This window comes from Papio anubis, chromosome 18 (genome assembly GCF_008728515.1).
Source record: "Papio anubis isolate 15944 chromosome 18, Panubis1.0, whole genome shotgun sequence".
Classification (NCBI taxonomy): Eukaryota; Metazoa; Chordata; class Mammalia; order Primates; family Cercopithecidae; genus Papio; species Papio anubis.
The window spans coordinates 32,026,464-32,043,177 of NC_044993.1; the positions used below are offsets into that span (position 1 = coordinate 32,026,464).

At 51.0% G+C, this 16,714-nt stretch overlaps 1 protein-coding gene across 11 annotated transcripts in view; it reads left to right on the top strand.

The window, feature by feature from the left end:
• The window catches only part of KIFC3 (kinesin family member C3), a 44,893-nt gene that overhangs the window by 18,593 nt on the left and 9,586 nt on the right, over positions 1 to 16,714 (top strand). For 10 of the 11 annotated variants that reach the window (XR_004179756.1, XR_004179757.1, XR_004179755.1 and 7 more), the window contains 6 exons: positions 11,922 to 11,987; positions 12,519 to 12,662; positions 12,768 to 13,007; positions 13,817 to 13,990; positions 14,571 to 14,718; positions 14,798 to 14,928. Coding sequence is in view for 3 of the 11 variants with exons in the window: in XM_031658192.1 (XP_031514052.1) it covers positions 11,922 to 11,987; positions 12,519 to 12,662; positions 12,768 to 13,007; positions 13,817 to 13,990; positions 14,571 to 14,718; positions 14,798 to 14,928 (903 nt within the window). In the remaining 8 variants the exon portion in view is untranslated. Of the gene's footprint in view, positions 1 to 7,117; positions 9,085 to 11,921; positions 11,988 to 12,518; positions 12,663 to 12,767; positions 13,008 to 13,816; positions 13,991 to 14,570; positions 14,719 to 14,797; positions 14,929 to 16,714 lie in introns of those variants that run through there. The other variant, XR_004179758.1, reaches the window with a different exon arrangement.

Genomic DNA, 16,714 nt, shown 5'->3' on the forward strand with positions numbered 1-16,714 from the left:
GGACACGCATCTGGCCTCAGGCAAAGGCTGAGCAGCCCCTCTTCCTTCCCTGACCTTCCCCAGTTACGCTCTTCAGACACTTCATTTTGCAAATAAGTGTTTTTTTAAAGGGCTTCGTGGGCTGGGCACAGTAACTCATGCCTATAATCCCAGCATTTTGGGAAGCCAAGGCAAGTGGATCGCTTGAGGTCAGGAGTTCAAGACCAGCCTGGCCAACATAGTGAAACCACGTCTCTACTAAAATTACAAAAATTAGCTGGGTGTGGTGGCGGGCACCTGTAATCCTAACTACTCGGCAGGCTGAGGCAGGAGAATCACTTGAACCTGGGAAGGGAAGGTTGCAGTGAGCCAAGATCCACGCCACTGCACTCCAGCCTGGGCAACAAGAGCAAAACTCCGTCAAAAAAAAAAAAAAAAAGAAAAGAAAAGAAAAGGACTTTGTGGAGATATAATTCACATGCCATAAAATTCACCCCTTGAAGGTGTACAGTTCGGTAGTCGGTGGTAAGTATATTAAGATGGCAATGCACCCATCACCAGTGTCTCATTGCCAAACATCTTCATCACTCCACCGGGCCTACTGACGGTCACTCCCCATGCTCCTTGCCCCACGGCCCCTGGCAACCTTTAATCTGCTTTCTGTTTTTATGGATTTGTCTTTTCTGAACATTTCATAGAAGTGAAATCATAGTATCTAACCTTTTGTGACTTTAAAGAGGTTTTTGAAAACATTTTTCCTTTAATTAACAAAATCAACTTACGTTTTAAGAAGGGAAACTGAGGAGGAAACATCCCAGCCTTTTTAGTTCTTTGACCCCCAGCTCTCCAGCCACTCTTAGGAGAAACCCTGAGCCTATCCCACTCCCGCAAGTGACTTGGGAATTCAGAATGGTTCCTGGTCTTTGTTCTCATTTTGTCCTTGAACGTTGTTTTTCTTTTTCTTTTCCTTTTTTTTGAGATGGAGTTTTGTTCTTGTTGCCCAGGCTGGAATGCAATGGCGCGATCTCGGCTCACTGCAATCTCCACCTCCCAGGTTCAATCGATTGTCCTGCATCAGCCTCCTGAGTAGCTAGGATTACAGGTATCCATCACCATGCCTGGCTAATTTGTATTTTTAGTAGAGATGGGGTTTCACCATGTTGTTCAGGCTGGTCTCGAACTCCTGACCTCAGGTGATCCACCTGCCTCGGCCTCCCAAGGTGCTGGGATTACAGGCATGAGCCACGGCACCCGGCCTATCCTTGAACTTTCTGACTGCAGCTCTTTTCTGGAAATTTCTCAGGGGATGTATCTGAAGCTCCAGGTCTCTGAGATACTCTCTGGGGGGCCCAACCTTGTGGAGATGTGGCCAACCACATGGGTCTAGAGCTGGGTTCAAACCCTGACTTTGGCACTACTCATTAGCTATGTGACCTTGGGACACTTAATTACCACTCTGCAGGTCAGTTTCCTCATCTGTGAAATGGATGTAATAATAGGATGTGGTGAGATGATCCTTAGTGAGTCATTGGTGTTGCTGTGGCCACACCATTGTTGTTACTGGGAGAGTTTTGGATTTGGAATCCCGTGAGCAGGATTCTATTCTGGCTATGCCACGTGCCAGCTGGGCAGGTGTAGGAAGTCACCTTCTCTCTGAGCCTTCACTTCCCAGTCTCTAAACTGGGGCTTACAAATGTTCCATTGCAGTTTAGGGGTGGATCTGTTGTAAGAGTGGACAGAAAAAAGGATGGTCAACTGTAATGTGTGGTGCGTCGTGAGCTATCACTCCCGTGTGCCCTGGTCTCCTGCTAGCCTCACTGTGGTTTGACACAGACTTGGACTTCCCTGGAATTCTGAACGTTGCCTCTCTAAGCAAAGCCCGCCAGGGGATACACTGTGCCTTGTTTTCCGTGGTGCTATGTTCCCAGCCCTGTGCACACTGGCTTCTGATCGGCTGCTTTCTCACACTGCTGTTCCTGCAAGGCTGTGTGGCCCCATGGTTAAGGGTGAGGGTTCTGCAAGGGTCAGTCAGATGCGAGTTCTAGTGCTAGGTCCACCACTTACTGGTCAGGTGACCTCAAGTAAGTTGCCTAACCAAGGCTTAACCTCTTAGGAGCTCAGTTTTTCTTCCTGTAAAATGGGGATAATAATAGTTCCTACCTCAGGGGAATAGGGGATGAAAAATGATCTTATGAAATCCCCCTGCCCTACTGGCAAAGCTGACTCAGTTAACGGGGCTCCATTATCACTGTTGGGATCTGGGCTTGTGGGGGCTGCAGTGGTCTTTTCAGGCCTCCCCACGGCTGTGCCAGGTGGAGGAGGTGTTCGTATATACTGAGAGCAATTGGGCCAAAGGTCCATAGTCCTTGAGCACCCAGCTGACCCAGGCCACAGAGGCTGCTCATCTCGGTCTGGTGACCACAGAAGGCTGTGGCTGTTGGGATGACCCTCCCCAGTGTTGTTAACAACAGTTCCAGGCCACGTCCTGCTGGCCTTGAGTTCCCCTGTCCTCTTGTGGATGTCCCTAGAGCCATGGCCTCAAGGTTCCTGAAGTTCCCAACAATGTGACATGCTGCCCAGACCTCACTACACTCCTTTTTTGAGACGGTCTCACTCTGTCACCCAGGCTGGAGTGCAGGGGCGTGATCACAGGTCACTATAGCCCCTGCCTACCAGGCTCAAGCCATCCTCCCACCTAAGCCTCCTGAATAACTGGGACCACAGGTGTCCACCACACCTGGCCCACTTTTGTATTTTCTGTCCAGACGGAGTCTTGCTATATTGCCTATGCAGGTCTCAAACTCCTGGACCCAAGAGATCTGCCTGCCTCAGCCTCCCAAAGTGCTGGGATTACAGGCGTGAGCCACTGTGCCCGACACTCACCGCACTCCCTTCCTGGCCCCTGCACCTCAAGAGTGAACCTTAAAAAACTGTCTTCAGGCCGGGCACAGTGGCTCACACCTATAATCCCAGAACTTTGGGAGGCCGAGGTGGGCAGATCATCTGAGGTCAGGAGTTCGAGACCAGCCTGGCCAACATGGTGAAACCCCGTTTCTACTAAAAATATAAGAATTAGCCGGGTGTCAGAGTTGCCACAGGCTGGAAAACTAGCTCTTGCCCTCAAATGTGTCTTGTTTGGCTGCCGTCTTCTTCTTCTTCTTCTTCTTCATTTTTTTTATCATTTTAAAAATAGATGTCACATAAAATTTACCATCTTAAGCATTTTTTGTTTGTTTGTTTGAGAGAGTCTTGCTCTGTCACCCAGGCTGGAGTGAAGTGGCACGATCTCAGCTCACTGCAACCTCTGCCTCCTGGGTTCAAGGAATTCTCCCACTTCAGCCTCCTGAGTAACTGGGACTACAGGTGCGCACCACCACACCTGGCTAATTTTTGTATTTTTAGTAGAGATAGGGTTTCACCATGTTGGCCAGGCTGGTCTTAAATTCCTGACCTCAGGTGATCCACCTGCTTCAGCCTCTCACAGTGCTGGGATTACAGGCGTGAGCCACCGCGCCTGGCTGATCTGAAGCATTTTTGAGAGTTAAGTTCAGTAGCAGTACATTCTCGTTGTGCAACAACCATCACCATCTGATATGGTTTGGCTCTGTGTCCCCACCCAAATTTCATCTCGAATTATAATCCCCACATGTCAAGGGAGGGACCTGGTGAGAGGTGAACGGATCATGGGGTGGTTTCCTCCATGCAGTTCTTGTGATAGCGAGTTCTCATGAGGTCTGATGGTTTAAAAGTGGCAGTTTGCCCTTTGTGTGCTCACTTTCTCTCTCCTGCTACCATGGAAGACATGCCTTGTGTCTCCTTCTCCTTCTGCCAGCATTATAAGTTTCCTGAGGCCTCCCCAGCCATGTGGAACTGTGAGTCAATTAAACCTCTTTTCTCTTATTTATCTGTTTATTTATTTATTTACTTACTTATTTTTATTTTTTGAGACGGAGTCTCTGTCTCCCAGGCTGGAATACAGTGGCACAATCTCAGCTCACTGCAACTTCCACTTCCTGGATTCAAGTGATTCTCCTGCCTCAGGCTCCTGCGTAAACTGGGACTACAGGTGTACACCACCATGCCCGGCTTTTGTATTTTTAGTAGAGACAGGGTTTCACCATGTTGGCCAGGCTGGTCTTAGACTCCTGACCTCAAATGATCCACCTGCCTCGGCCTCCCAGAGTGCTGGGATTACCGGTGTGAGACACTATGCCTGATGAAACCTCTTTTCTTTATAAATTACCCAGTCTTAGGTATTTCTTTATAGCAGTGTGAAAACTCACTAATACACCATCCATCTCCGGAACTCTTTTCATCTTCTCCTACTGAAATTTGGGCCCCATTAAACAGTAACTCCTCATTCTCTATCTATCTCCGTGGGTTTGACTACTCATGTAAGTGGAATCATCCAATATTTGTCCTTCTGTGACTGGCTTATTTCACTTAGTATAATGTCCTCAAAGTTCATCCATGTAGCATGCAGCAGAATTTTCTTCCTTTTTAAGGCTGGATAATATTTCATTGTATGGATATACCATATTTTGTTTGTTTTGTTTTTCCATTCATCCATCCATGGGTTGCTTCTACCTTTTGGTTACTGTGAATAATGCTGCTATAAAAGTGAGTGTACAAGTATCTCTTTGAGTCCCTCCTTTAAATTCTTTTGGGTAGATACCCTGAAATGGAATTGCTGGATCATATGATAGTTCTATTTTTAATTTTTTGAGGAACCATTATACTGTTTTCCATAGTGGCTGCACCATTTTACATTCCCACCAACAGTGCACAGAGGTTCCAGTTTCTCCATATCCTTATGAGCACTTGGTTTTTCGTTTTCTTTATTTATTTGTAGAAATGAGGTCTCGCTATGTTGCCCAGGCTAGAGTGCAGCAGCCATCCATGGTCGTAGCTCACTGCAGCCTCTGAACTCCTGGCCTCAGGCAATCTTCATGCCTCAGCCTCCTGGAGTAGCTGGGACTTGCTCCTGCTTATTTTTATTTTTGTAACAGCCATCCTAATAGGTGTGCAGTGGTATCTCATAGTGGTTTTGAGTTGCATTTCCCTAATGCCAGTGATATTAAATATCTTTTCATGTCTGTTTTAGCTATTTGTATGTCTTCCCTGGAGAAATTTCTGTTCAAGTTCTTTGCTCATTCTTTAATTGGGTTTGTTGTTGTTGAGTTGTAGTTCTTTATATATCCAGAATAATAGCTCCTTATCAGATTAATGATTTGTGAATATTTTCCACATGTTGCCTTTTCACTCTGTTGATAGTGTCCTTTGTTGTACAAAAGTGTTTAATTTTGATGAAGTCCGACTTACCTATTTTTTCTTTTATTGCCTCTGCTTTTGGTGTATATCCAAGAAATCATTGCCAAATTTAATGTCATGACATTTTCTCCTCTATTTTCTTCTGAGAGTTTTATAGTTTTAGCTCTCACATTTAGGTCTTTGGGGCTTTTTTTTTTTTCATTTTGACACAAGATCTTGCTCTGTTGCCCAGGCTGCAGTGTGGTGGTGTGATTATGGCTCACTGCGGCCTTGGCCTCCTGGGCTCAAGTGATCCTCCCGCCTCAGCCTCCCTAGTAGCTGGGACCACAGGCATGTGCCACCATGCCCAGCTAATTTTGTTTACTTGTTGTAGAGACAGGGTCTCCCTATGTTGCCCAGGCTGGTCTAGAACTCCTGGGCTCAAGCAGTCCTCCAACCTTGGCGTCCCAAAGTGCTGGGATTATACCATGCCTGGCCCTCTTTGATCTATTTTGAGTGAATTTTTGTATATGGTATAAGGTAAGAATCCAACTCCATTCTTTTGCCTGTGGATATCCAGTTTTCTCAGCACCATTTGTTGAAAAGATTATCCTTTCCCACATTAAATGGTCTTGGCAACCTTGTCAAAAATCATTTAACCATGTATGTCAGGGTTTATTTCTGGACTCTGTATTCCATTCCATTGGTATTTATGTCTGTTTTAATGCCAGTACCACACTGCTTTGATTGCTGTAGCTTTTTTTTTTCATTTGAGATGGAGTCTCACTCTGCCGCCCAGGCTGTAGCACAGAGGCGCGATCTCAGCTCACTGCAACTTCTGTCTCTCGGGTTCAAGTGATTCTCCTGCCTCAGCCTCCTGAGTAGCTGGGACTACAGGTGCCTGCCATGAGGCCTGGCTAATTTTTGTATTTTTAGTAGAGATGGGGTTTCGCCATGTTGGCCAGGCTGGCCTCGAACTCCTGACCTCAGGTGATCCGCCTGCCTCGACCTTCCAAAGTGCTGGGATTACAGGCATGAGCCAGTAATTGCTGTAGCCAATTGCTGTAGCTTTTTAGTGAGTTTTGGAACCAGGAAGTGTGAGACCTTCAGTCTTTCAAGACTGTTTTAGCTATATGGTGTCCCCTGATAAGGATTTTTCTATTTCTTCAGAAAATGTCATTGGGATTTTGTTAGGCATTGCATTGAATCTGTAGATCACTTTGGGTAGTATCGACACCTTAACAATATTAAATCTTCTAATCCATGAACATGGAATGTCTTTCCATTTATTGGTGTCATTTTTAATTTCTTTTTTTTTTTTTTTTTTTTTTTTTTTTGAGACGGAGTCTCACTCTGTCGCCCAGGCTGGAGTGCAGTGGCCAGATCTCAGCTCACTGCAAGCTCCGCCTCCCGGGTTCACGCCATTCTCCTGCCTCAGCCTCCCGAGTAGCTGGGACTACAGGCGCCCGCCACCTCGCCCGGCTAGTTTTTTGTATTTTTTAGTAGAGACGGGGTTTCACCATGTTAGCCAGGATGGTCTCGATCTCCTGACCTTGTGATCCGCCCGTCTCGGCCTCCCAAAGTGCTGGGATTACAGGCTTGAGCCACCGCGCCCGGCCGTCATTTTTAATTTCTTTCACCAGTATTTTGTAGTTTTTAGCATACAATACTTAACCTTTGTTAAGTTTATTCCTCAGTACCTTATTCTTTTTGATGCTATTGTAAATGGAATTATTTTCTTAATTTCCTTTTTGGATTGTTTATTGTTACTTGTAGAAATGTAACCGATTTTTGTGTGTTCATTTTGTATCCTTCAACTTTGCTGAATTTATTAGTTCTAATTGCCCTGCTTTTAAAATCAAATTAATTCCAACATTTAAATCTTAATTAAATTCATATAAAACTCTAGACTTCCTTTTTGTCATGAAATATTGGAAGATGTGGCACCTCTGAGCTGACATTCCCACATGGCACCCACCGCTTGAGGTTGAGTGGCAGCTCCTGCCTTTGGTGGAGATGAGCATCCTTCAGCACACTCCAGTCCCCCGACCCTTTCTGTCTCTGCTTACCAACCTCATCCACAAGCTCTGCTCTGGCTGGCCCCTCATGCATTCAGCATTCTTCCTACATGTACTTACTGAACACCTACTGTGTACCAGACACTGGGAGTACAGTGCTGAACACAACAGACAAAAATCCCTGCCTTCACAGACCTTTCCTTCGCATATATCACTCATGTAATCCTCGAGACAGCCTCCAAGAGGTGGCCTCATTATAGAAATAAGGAAACTAAGAGACATAGAGAACTTAAGAGACTTGTCCAAGGTTACCCAGCGGGTAAGGGAATGTCTGGATTAGAACCTGGGCAGCCTGGCTTAAGAATTCAAATTGTCAGCTGCTATTACTTGCCCGTCAGTGGCAGAAGGACCCAGAGGTGAAGACTTGGCAACAGAGGCAGGGTGGCATGGACAGGGGACAGACAGGCCTGGCCAGTGGTCATAGAGCCAGGATCAGGCCTTCTGTGGGCTCCACAGGGTGTGCTGCTAGGGCCGCCTGGCTGGCCTCTGGGCTGAGTTTCCTTGAGGTTGTCTGGATTCCAGGCCCTCTGGCCTTCCCAGCTCAGCAGTTTCGGCCTGGGAGAGGCCGTTTTTCCTTAGCAGACAGCTGATGATCATTGCTGGGCTTGGTGGGAGGTAAAGAGGTAACCAGCAGGTTTTCTCTCTGTGATAGTAAGAGGCCGCCTTGGAAGCAGACAGCTGAGAAAACACAGACCTGGGCTGGCCGGCCCCGCCCTCGGTCGAGCAGCTTCTGCCTGTGAAGTGTAAATGCAGGTGGTGTCAAGTTGGCAGACAGGCCCAGCTCCCTCTTCCCCTTGAGCAGGCAGGGCCGAGGCCCCCTGCAGCAGGCCCGTGATTTAGTTGCTCTGGCTGATGAAGAGCTTGGGCCTGGGAGGAGTGTCGCACAGCCCCAGCCTGGTCCGTCCTCAGCCCTGGATTGACGTCCATGCTGTCCTGGAATCGTCTCAGCGGCCTAGTGGGGAACCTGCTTTCTCCTCCATCCTGTGTCTTGGGCTCAGGCATGTGCCCACTGCCCCTTTGCGGCCACAAGTATGTATCGAGCCCATGGTGGTGCTTGGGACCCTCCCCTGGTGGGCTTAGAGACACGGACGGCCCTTGCTGGCTGGGAGCTGCGGTGAGTGTGTGAAGGGCCCTCGGTCTCCCCTGAGGAAGGCCCTGCCTTCTGGCTCTGCCTGCTCTTGGCTTTCACTGCTCCCAGGCCGTCTCCCATCGGCCTTCCCCAGGTGCCTCCACTTCTCTCTGACTTCTTGCCTGTTTTCCCTAATTCTGAGAGATTGCCTGCCTTCAAGTGCAGGAGAAAGCGGACATCTTCCCCTCAAGCCCGAGACCTACACCCAGTAGAGCTGGTCAACCACCTGCCATGGAGCAGGTCACTGGTGCCTGGGCCAGAGTGCTCGTGGTGCCAGTCTGCTGCGTCTCAACCACAGTCCCCCTGCTCTGCTGCCCGCAACAAGCCAGAGATGACCTAGTGTCTGACATCTCTGAGTAAAGGGGCCTTTTACAGCCCCTTCCTCAACTCCCTCACCATCCCCCATGCTCCCCGAGCCTGATCCCCCCACATTGCAGCCACCTCCTTCTGGGCACCCCTCTGAGATTCCAGACAGAACCCAGGAGCCCCCAGGTTCCCATTGTGATGCAAGGACAGAACAGAACCCCGGGCCACAGGCAGGTGGCCAGTGGCTATCCCACCTCCCACCCCCAGCAAACACTGGCAAACCCCGCTCTCCTTGCATCGGGGTCGGAGTGCCTGGCAGTGGCAACAGTGGAGACGATCAAGGTCAGCACGCCCAGCCCCATGCTGAGGCAGCAGCCTGTCTGGGGGAGGGAGGTGGGGTGGAAGGAGACTCCAACCTTTTGAAAAGGAAGTCGATTCACTTATGTCAGGGTAGGAAGAGTAGGAATACATATTCTTTGAGACTGAAAAATTACTGGCTGGGCACAGTGGCTCGCAACAGTAATCCCAGCACTTTGGGAGGCTGAGGCGGGAAGATTGTTTGAGGCCAGGAATTCAAGGCCAGCTTGGGCAAAATGGCAAGGCCCTGTCTATATATTAAAAAAAAAAATCAGCTGGGCGTGGTGGTATGTGCCTGTAGTCCCAGCTATTCAGGAGGTTGAGGTGGGAGGATGGCTTGAGTCCAGGAGGTCTAGGCTGCAGGGAGCCTAGATCGCGGCACTGCACTCCAGCCTGGGTGACAGAGTGAGACCCTGTCTCAAAAAGAAAAAAAAAATTACTGAAAAGCATAAAGATTTTGTCAACTATAATTCCACAACCCAGAGATCTCCGCTTTTTAGTACTGTATATTCAATGGTTTTTCAGATGTTTCTTGGACTTAATATGTTGAGCCTTTCCCCATGATATTTAAAACTCTTGATAAACATGGATGTAATGACTGAATGTCCATGTAATGTATATACACATTGTAATTCAGCTGCCCACTCCTCTAAGCGTGGGTATTCAGGGTATTCTCAATTTTAGGACTAAATTAGCAGAAAGGCTGCCTCATGCAAACTGTCCCTACTCCCACCTGGGGCCAAAGGACTTGAGCCGTCCTCTCGTCGGGCACTGAGTGGGCAGAGAAGTGGTGCAAGCTCTGCCTCCCTGCCTGGCCTGTGACCCAGCGTGTTGCTAGGAAGGAATGTGCTTGTCCAGGTGGCAGCAGAGCTGACCTCCTGGGGCCTGGCCTTTGGGTCACCTGCTTGTCCCCCAGGAGGCCTGGCTGGGTCCCCAGCCTTTCACCTGGGTCTTGCATTTTGGAATCCCCCTGCCCCACTTCCCAGTAGGCAAAGCCAGCTCCCTGGCCTTTTTCTCAGAGGTGGGGGTGGATCCCTTGGTCCACCCCTGACCACTCAGAGCAGGCCTAACTGTTGTGAGTCAGCGCTCTCTCCAGCCCTGGGAGACAGGGACCTCCGAGGCCGAACACTACCTTGTTTGATGACAGGGACTAGCTTGATGACATCTCAACCATGTAAAGTAGGGAGATTTTACACACACCCCGCAAAATCCAGATGTCTGGCCTGTCTTAACCATAGCTGATGCATGCTGCTGGCTGTGCTAAGGGGGCAGACTCTAAACCTCTTTTTTTTTTTTTTTTTTGAGACAGCCTCGCTCTGTCACCCTGGGGTGCAGTGGTGCTATCATAGCTTACTGCAGCTTCAGACTCCTGGGCTCAGGTGACCCTAACCCTCCGGATTACAGCTGGGATTATAAGCGTGCACTGGCACACTTGGCTGAGTTTTGAAACTTTTTGTAGAGATGGGGTCTTGCTATGTTGCTCAGGCTGGCCTAGGCCTTTCTTGAAAGATGAGAATTTTCGCGATGCTGGGTGTACGTTTTCACCTCCCGTGGTCTGAGGGGAAAAAATGGTGGCCGCCTTCTTAGGGGGTTCTTGGGAGTCCAGCCCTGCACAGCCCCTCACCCGCCTTACCTGGCTTTCCCCTGTAGTCAGTGGACGTTGCTGCCTGTCATTTAGTAATGAGAACCCAGCTGTGTAAACCTCCTAAACTACCACATAGGAATCTGGCTCTTAACATACCTTTCCTGAGGTGAGGGATGCTCACTACAGGACGTTCTGCAAGAAAAGTCCTAAACATGCCCTGACGGAAGCTGGAGCCAAAGTCTGTGTCTGCAGATTGTTTCCTGAGGAGAGGTTTCTGGGGGTGGGCTGATGTGAGACCAGGGTCTGGGCCGTGGGAGGGGATGGCTGGCTGGAGGACAGCTCCGGGGAAGGGTTGCTTCCCTGGGATCTGCCCTCATGGGACTGGCACCGTGATGGTGTCCCCTCTTCTGGGGTCGGGATAAGCCAGGTAACCATGGCTTCCTCATGGGGTGCACACCCTCTTCCCTCTCTAATAGTCTTGGCCGCCACAGCTCTCCTGCAAGGCAGATTGGGAGCAGGGGTGGACACAGGTTCTAAGTGTGCTCTGGCTACTGGAAGACCCATCTCCACAGGTCGACTTGCCAGAGACCACCCCAAGTGGAAAATTCTAGGGGCTGGGCCAGGGTGAATCCAGGGCTCAGAGGACCTGGAGTATGTATAATCTGGGGGCCCCTTTAAAGAGAGAGAACATGACATTACATAGACACAGGCAGGTAGAGGAGAGAGAGAACATGACATTACATAGACACAGGCAGGTAGAGAAGAGAGAACATGACATTACATAGACACAGGCAGGTAGAGGAAAGAGAACATGACATTACATAGATACAGGCAGGGACAGGAAAGAGAGAGAACATGACATTACATAGACACAGGCAGGGACAGGGCTTCGGAAGGGGCTCGTGAAGTGAGGGGTCCCAAGGGTGGGCTGCCGTTGGGTGGTCCCAGGTGGTGTTGGGGTGGCTTTGGTTGCACTTGCTCTCTGGGCTTTCCTGAAGAGCTGGGGCTGGCTCTGTCCTGTGGAGGGAGAGGGCACGGGAGGCTGTCAGTACCAGCCTAGGTTTCGCTCACCTGAAGTCCCAGGTGTGATGGGATGCTTGAACATAGGGGAACCTAAGGCCACAGCCTTAGAAGAAGCCACGGCCACATCAGTCATCCCTGGTGCTGGGCAGGAGGCCTGGGTGTGGGCTGGAGCTGAGGACTGAGTCTCACCTTGCTCCTGACTCTGTGCCCATAGGTGGAACACCTGAAGGAGAAGCTCATTAGCCAGGCCCAGGAAGTGAGCCGACTGCGATCTGAGCTGGTGAGGCCACAAGGCTGTCCTGGGGCAGCACAGGGGGCTGGCCTGGCCCTGTGTAGATGGGCCCTGCCAGGGGCAGGGGTGCAACCCTCTCTCTGCTGAGCCCACACATCCATCCCACCCTGTCTCAGAAACACACCGAGAGCCTTATCCCCACGTCCTGGTACCCTCAGAGGCCTTGTGGCTCCAAGGGGTGGGAGATTCCTTCCCGGTTGCTGACATTAAACAGGAGTGTGAACCCTGGTAGAAATATGTCTCTCCTTGTGACTTTCACACTCAGAATAGGGGCAGCAGGGCGAGCAGGCCCTGGGTTGCCACCCTTCTCGACTCTGCCCTCCACTGTCTTTCTCTTGGTTTCTCTCTTGAGCTCGTTCCCTCCTCTCTTGCACTTGCCTTTTTCTTTTTCTCCTTCCCTCTGCCTTTCTCCTCACCTCCCCTCTCTCCCCTGCCCTTGTGCCGTCTCCGCTGGCCTCTCTTCCTTCCCCTGCCATCTGCCCTCACCACATGCGCCCCCTCGGCCCTGGCTTTCTGCAGGGGGGCACCGACTTGGAGAAGCACCGGGACCTGCTGATGGTGGAGAATGAGCGACTGAGACAGGAGATGCGGCGCTGCGAGGCCGAGCTGCAAGAGCTACGTGCAAAGCCGGCAGGTCCCTGCCCGGGTTGTGAGCACAGCCAGGTGAGCAGAATGGCCGCAGCCCCCATGCTGGTCCTGGAGGGCCACCCCGGCTCCTCAGAGTGAGCCTGTCCCTTGCACTCATCTAGTGCCTCCCACTGGCTGCAGGAGAGTGCCCAGCTCCGTGACAAGCTGTCCCAACTGCAGCTGGAGATGGCGGAGAGTAAAGGCATGCTGTCAGAGCTGAACCTGGAGGTGCAGCAGAAGACTGACCGGCTGGCTGAGGTGGAGCTGCGGCTCAAGGACTGCCTGGCTGAGAAGGCACAGGAGGAGGAGCGACTCAGCCGGCGCCTGCGTGACAGCCACGAGACCATTGCCAGCCTGCGGGCCCAGTCCCCACCTGTCAAGGTGAGCCCTGGCCCACCTGATCTGTGCCTCAGCCCAATGCCCCTCGGTGCCTGGGGCAGGGCCAGCCCATAAGAGGAGCTTGACCTGGTCAATAGGTAGGTGCATGTGGGTGGAGGAATCATTCCAATTCTGTGCTTGATCCTGCCCCTTTCCCTTCCTGTATCCAGAGCCAGGCACCGAGTAGGCATCCAACAACTGAGGTGCCAGGCACAGATGCAGCGCAGCCTCTGGATTCTGCCCCCATCTTTGCCTTTCTTGTTTGTACCCAGGATGGGGCCCCAGGCAGGATCATAGTAGCCTCTTGTTAAGAAGAGAAGGTTCCAGGCCAGCCGCGGTGGCTCAAGCCTGTAATCCCAGCACTTTGGGAGGCCGAGATGGGCGGATCACGAGGTCACGAGATGAGACCATCCTGGCCAACACGGTGAAACCCCATCTCTACTAAAAAATATAAAAAACTAGCCAGGCGAGGTGGCGGGCACCTGTAGTCCAAGCCACTCAGGAGGCTGAGGCAGGAGAATGGCATAAACTCGGGAGGTGGAGCTTGCAGTGAGCTGAGATCCGGCCACTGCACTCCAGCCTGGGCGACAGAGTGAGACTCCGTCTCAAAAAAAAAAAAAAAAAAGAAGAGAAGGTTCCAGGAGACCCCCCAGCTTTCTGGAAAGCCAGGACCTCAAGGCTCCTCTAGTTTTTTCCGGGTTTCTGAGTGGGATGTTCCTGAGAGTTCCTTCCCCTGGCCGGCTGCGTCTCAGGGTCTGGGGTGAGGTCTGGTGCCTGCTGGCTCCATGCGCCATTCTTCCCTCGCCCCGCAGTATGTCATCAAGACAGTGGAGGTGGAGTCGTCTAAGACCAAGCAGGCCCTCAGCGAGTCCCAGGCCCGCAACCAGCACCTGCAGGAGCAGGTGGCTATGCAGAGGCAGGTGCTGAAGGAGATGGAACAGCAGCTGCAGAGCTCACACCAGCTGACCGCGCGGCTCCGGGCGCAGGTACACAGGCTGTGTGGGGGCACACGCCCAGCCAGGAAGCCAGAGGCAGGCCCTTGGGCCAATGCACCGGTTAAGCACTCGGACACCCCACAGACATGGGGTCCAGTCCCTCCTCTCCCCGATGGCCATGGGACCCAGGGCAAGTTTTGTCCGGTGTCCATTTCCTCATCTATTATAACACGATCTGGTCCCAGAACCCACCTCACAGTGGGGACTCAGGAACGTGATCCCAGGAAGCTTTTTGCCCAGGGCCTAGCACACAGGCTTGCTCAGTAAGTTCTACAGTGGTACTCGTCACTGTCATCACAGAGGCCCTCTCCTACCTTCCTGAGGGCACGTGACGTGGGCACCTGATGTGTGCTTAGTACTGGGTTGGTGTTGGGGGCCAATGTACAGAGCTCACGGCCCTTTACGGGGAGAGAGACAAGGCCATTCTCCCCCTCCGTGTGTGCACACGTGTGTGTGCATGTGTGTTCATGGGCATGGGAGGTGACCAGTGGGGCTTCTTTCTCGGTATGGCACCTGCCCCTCTCCCTCCCACACCTTGAGGTACTGAGCCTTTTCCTGGTCTGGCTGCCAGATTGCCATGTACGAGTCAGAGCTGGAGCGGGCCCATGGGCAGATGCTGGAGGAGATGCAGTCCCTGGAAGAGGACAAGAACCGGGCCATTGAGGAGGCCTTTGCCAGAGCCCAGGTGGAGATGAAGGCTGTGCACGAGAATCTAGCAGGTGAGCTGACTGGGGCCCTGTCTGCCCCACACCGCGGCCTCTCATCCCCTCCCGCCTCACAGCCCAAGTGTCCCCATAGGCGTCCGGACCAACCTGCTGACCCTGCAGCCAGCACTGCGGACCCTCACCAACGACTACAACGGGCTCAAGCGGCAGGTGCGTGGCTTCCCGCTGCTGCTGCAGGAAGCCCTCAGGAGTGTCAAGGCCGAGGTGAGCGAGGGCAGTGGGTGGGAGGGTCCAGGGTGAGGGAGCACACTGGGAGAGGCACGACATCCACCCAGGGCTTCCCTCCAAAACTCAGACAAAGCCCCTCAGACAGCAGCCCCTGCCCCACCCACCATGACACTTACTGCTGCCCTTATAGGCCCTGTTTGAAACTAGACTGCTTAGGGCAGGCATTCGGCTATTTGTCTTACTATGATTCTTTAAGCCAAACATGTTACAGATAACTTCATATTTCAAACATGCAGGCCAGGCGCGTTGGCTCACACCTGTAATTCCAACACTTTGGGAGGACAAGGCGGGCGGATCACAAGGTCAGGAGTTTGAGACCAGTCTGGCCAACATGGTGAAACTCCATCTCTACTAAAATCACAAAAATTAGCTGGGCATGGTGGCAGGTGCCTGTTAATTCCAGTTACTCAGGAGGCTGAGGCAAGAGAATCACTTGAACCCGGGAGTTGGAGGTTGCAGTGAACCAAGATCGTGCCACTGCACTCCAGCCTGGGTGACAGTGAGACTCTATCTCAAAAACAAAAAACATGCTACATACATATTTTTTAAAAAATTATTTATTAGAGACAGGGTTCATTATGTTGCCCAGGCTGGTCTTGAACTCCTGGCTTCAAGCAGTCCTCCTGCCTTGGCCTCCCACAGTGCTGAGATTATTGGTGTGAGCCACCATGACTGGCCGATACAGTCTTATCTCTGTTAGGTTTAACTTAATTCTTTCAAGCTGTACTTGTACATATGAGAATAGCCAGCACCTCTTAAGTGCCTCCTACATGTCGAGCTGTTTATAGCGGTTAGCTCCTTGAATTTGTATGATAGCTTTGCAGAGACTAATATATTTTGGGAACAGAATATAGTTCTTCTCCTTTAAAAGAGTATGTCAGTAATACGTGGACATGGTGAAAAGTCAAACTCCATAGCAGGGCATCAGGTGAATAGGAAAGGCCTCTCTGCCACCCACCCAACTCCCCCAGTGTGGCCTCTCAGCATTTCCCCCTGACCATTCTGAGCATGCTTAAGCCAATTGATATGTGTGTATGTGAATATATGGTAGGCCCTTCCCCCACTCACAGGTTCTGCGCTCCCAGATTCAAACAACCACAGATCAAAAATATTTGAAGAAGATTAAAAATAACAGTACAACATTTAAAAATAATAGAAATAAAAATAACATATAACAACTATTTACACAGCTTTTTTTTTTTTTTTGAGACAGTGTTTTGCTCTTGTTGCCCAGGCTGGAGTGCAATGGCGGGATCTCAGCTTACTGCAACCTCCACCTCCCGGGTTCAAGTGACTCTACTGCCTCAGCCTCCTCAGTAGCTGGGATTACAGGCACATGCCACCATGCCCAGCTAGGTTTTTTTTTTTGTAGTTGTTGATTTGTATTTTTAATAGAGGCAGGACTTCACCATGTTGGCCAGGCTGGTTTTGAACTCCTGACCTCAGGCGATCTGCTCACCTTGACCTCCCAAAGTGCTGGGATTGCAGGCATGAGCCACCGCGCCCAGCCCCTACCTGGCATTTTCATTGTATTAGGTATTGTAAGTAACCTGGAGATGATTTAAAGTACATGGGCGGGGCTGGGCACAGTGGCTCATGCCTGTAATCATAACACTTCGGGAGGCTGAGGCAGGAGGAGCACTTGAGCCCAGGAGTTCAAGACAAGTCTGGGCAACATAGTGGGACCCCATCTCTACAAAAATAAAAAAACTAGCTGAGTGCAGTGTCCTGCACCTGTAGTCCCAGCTACTCTGGAGGCTGA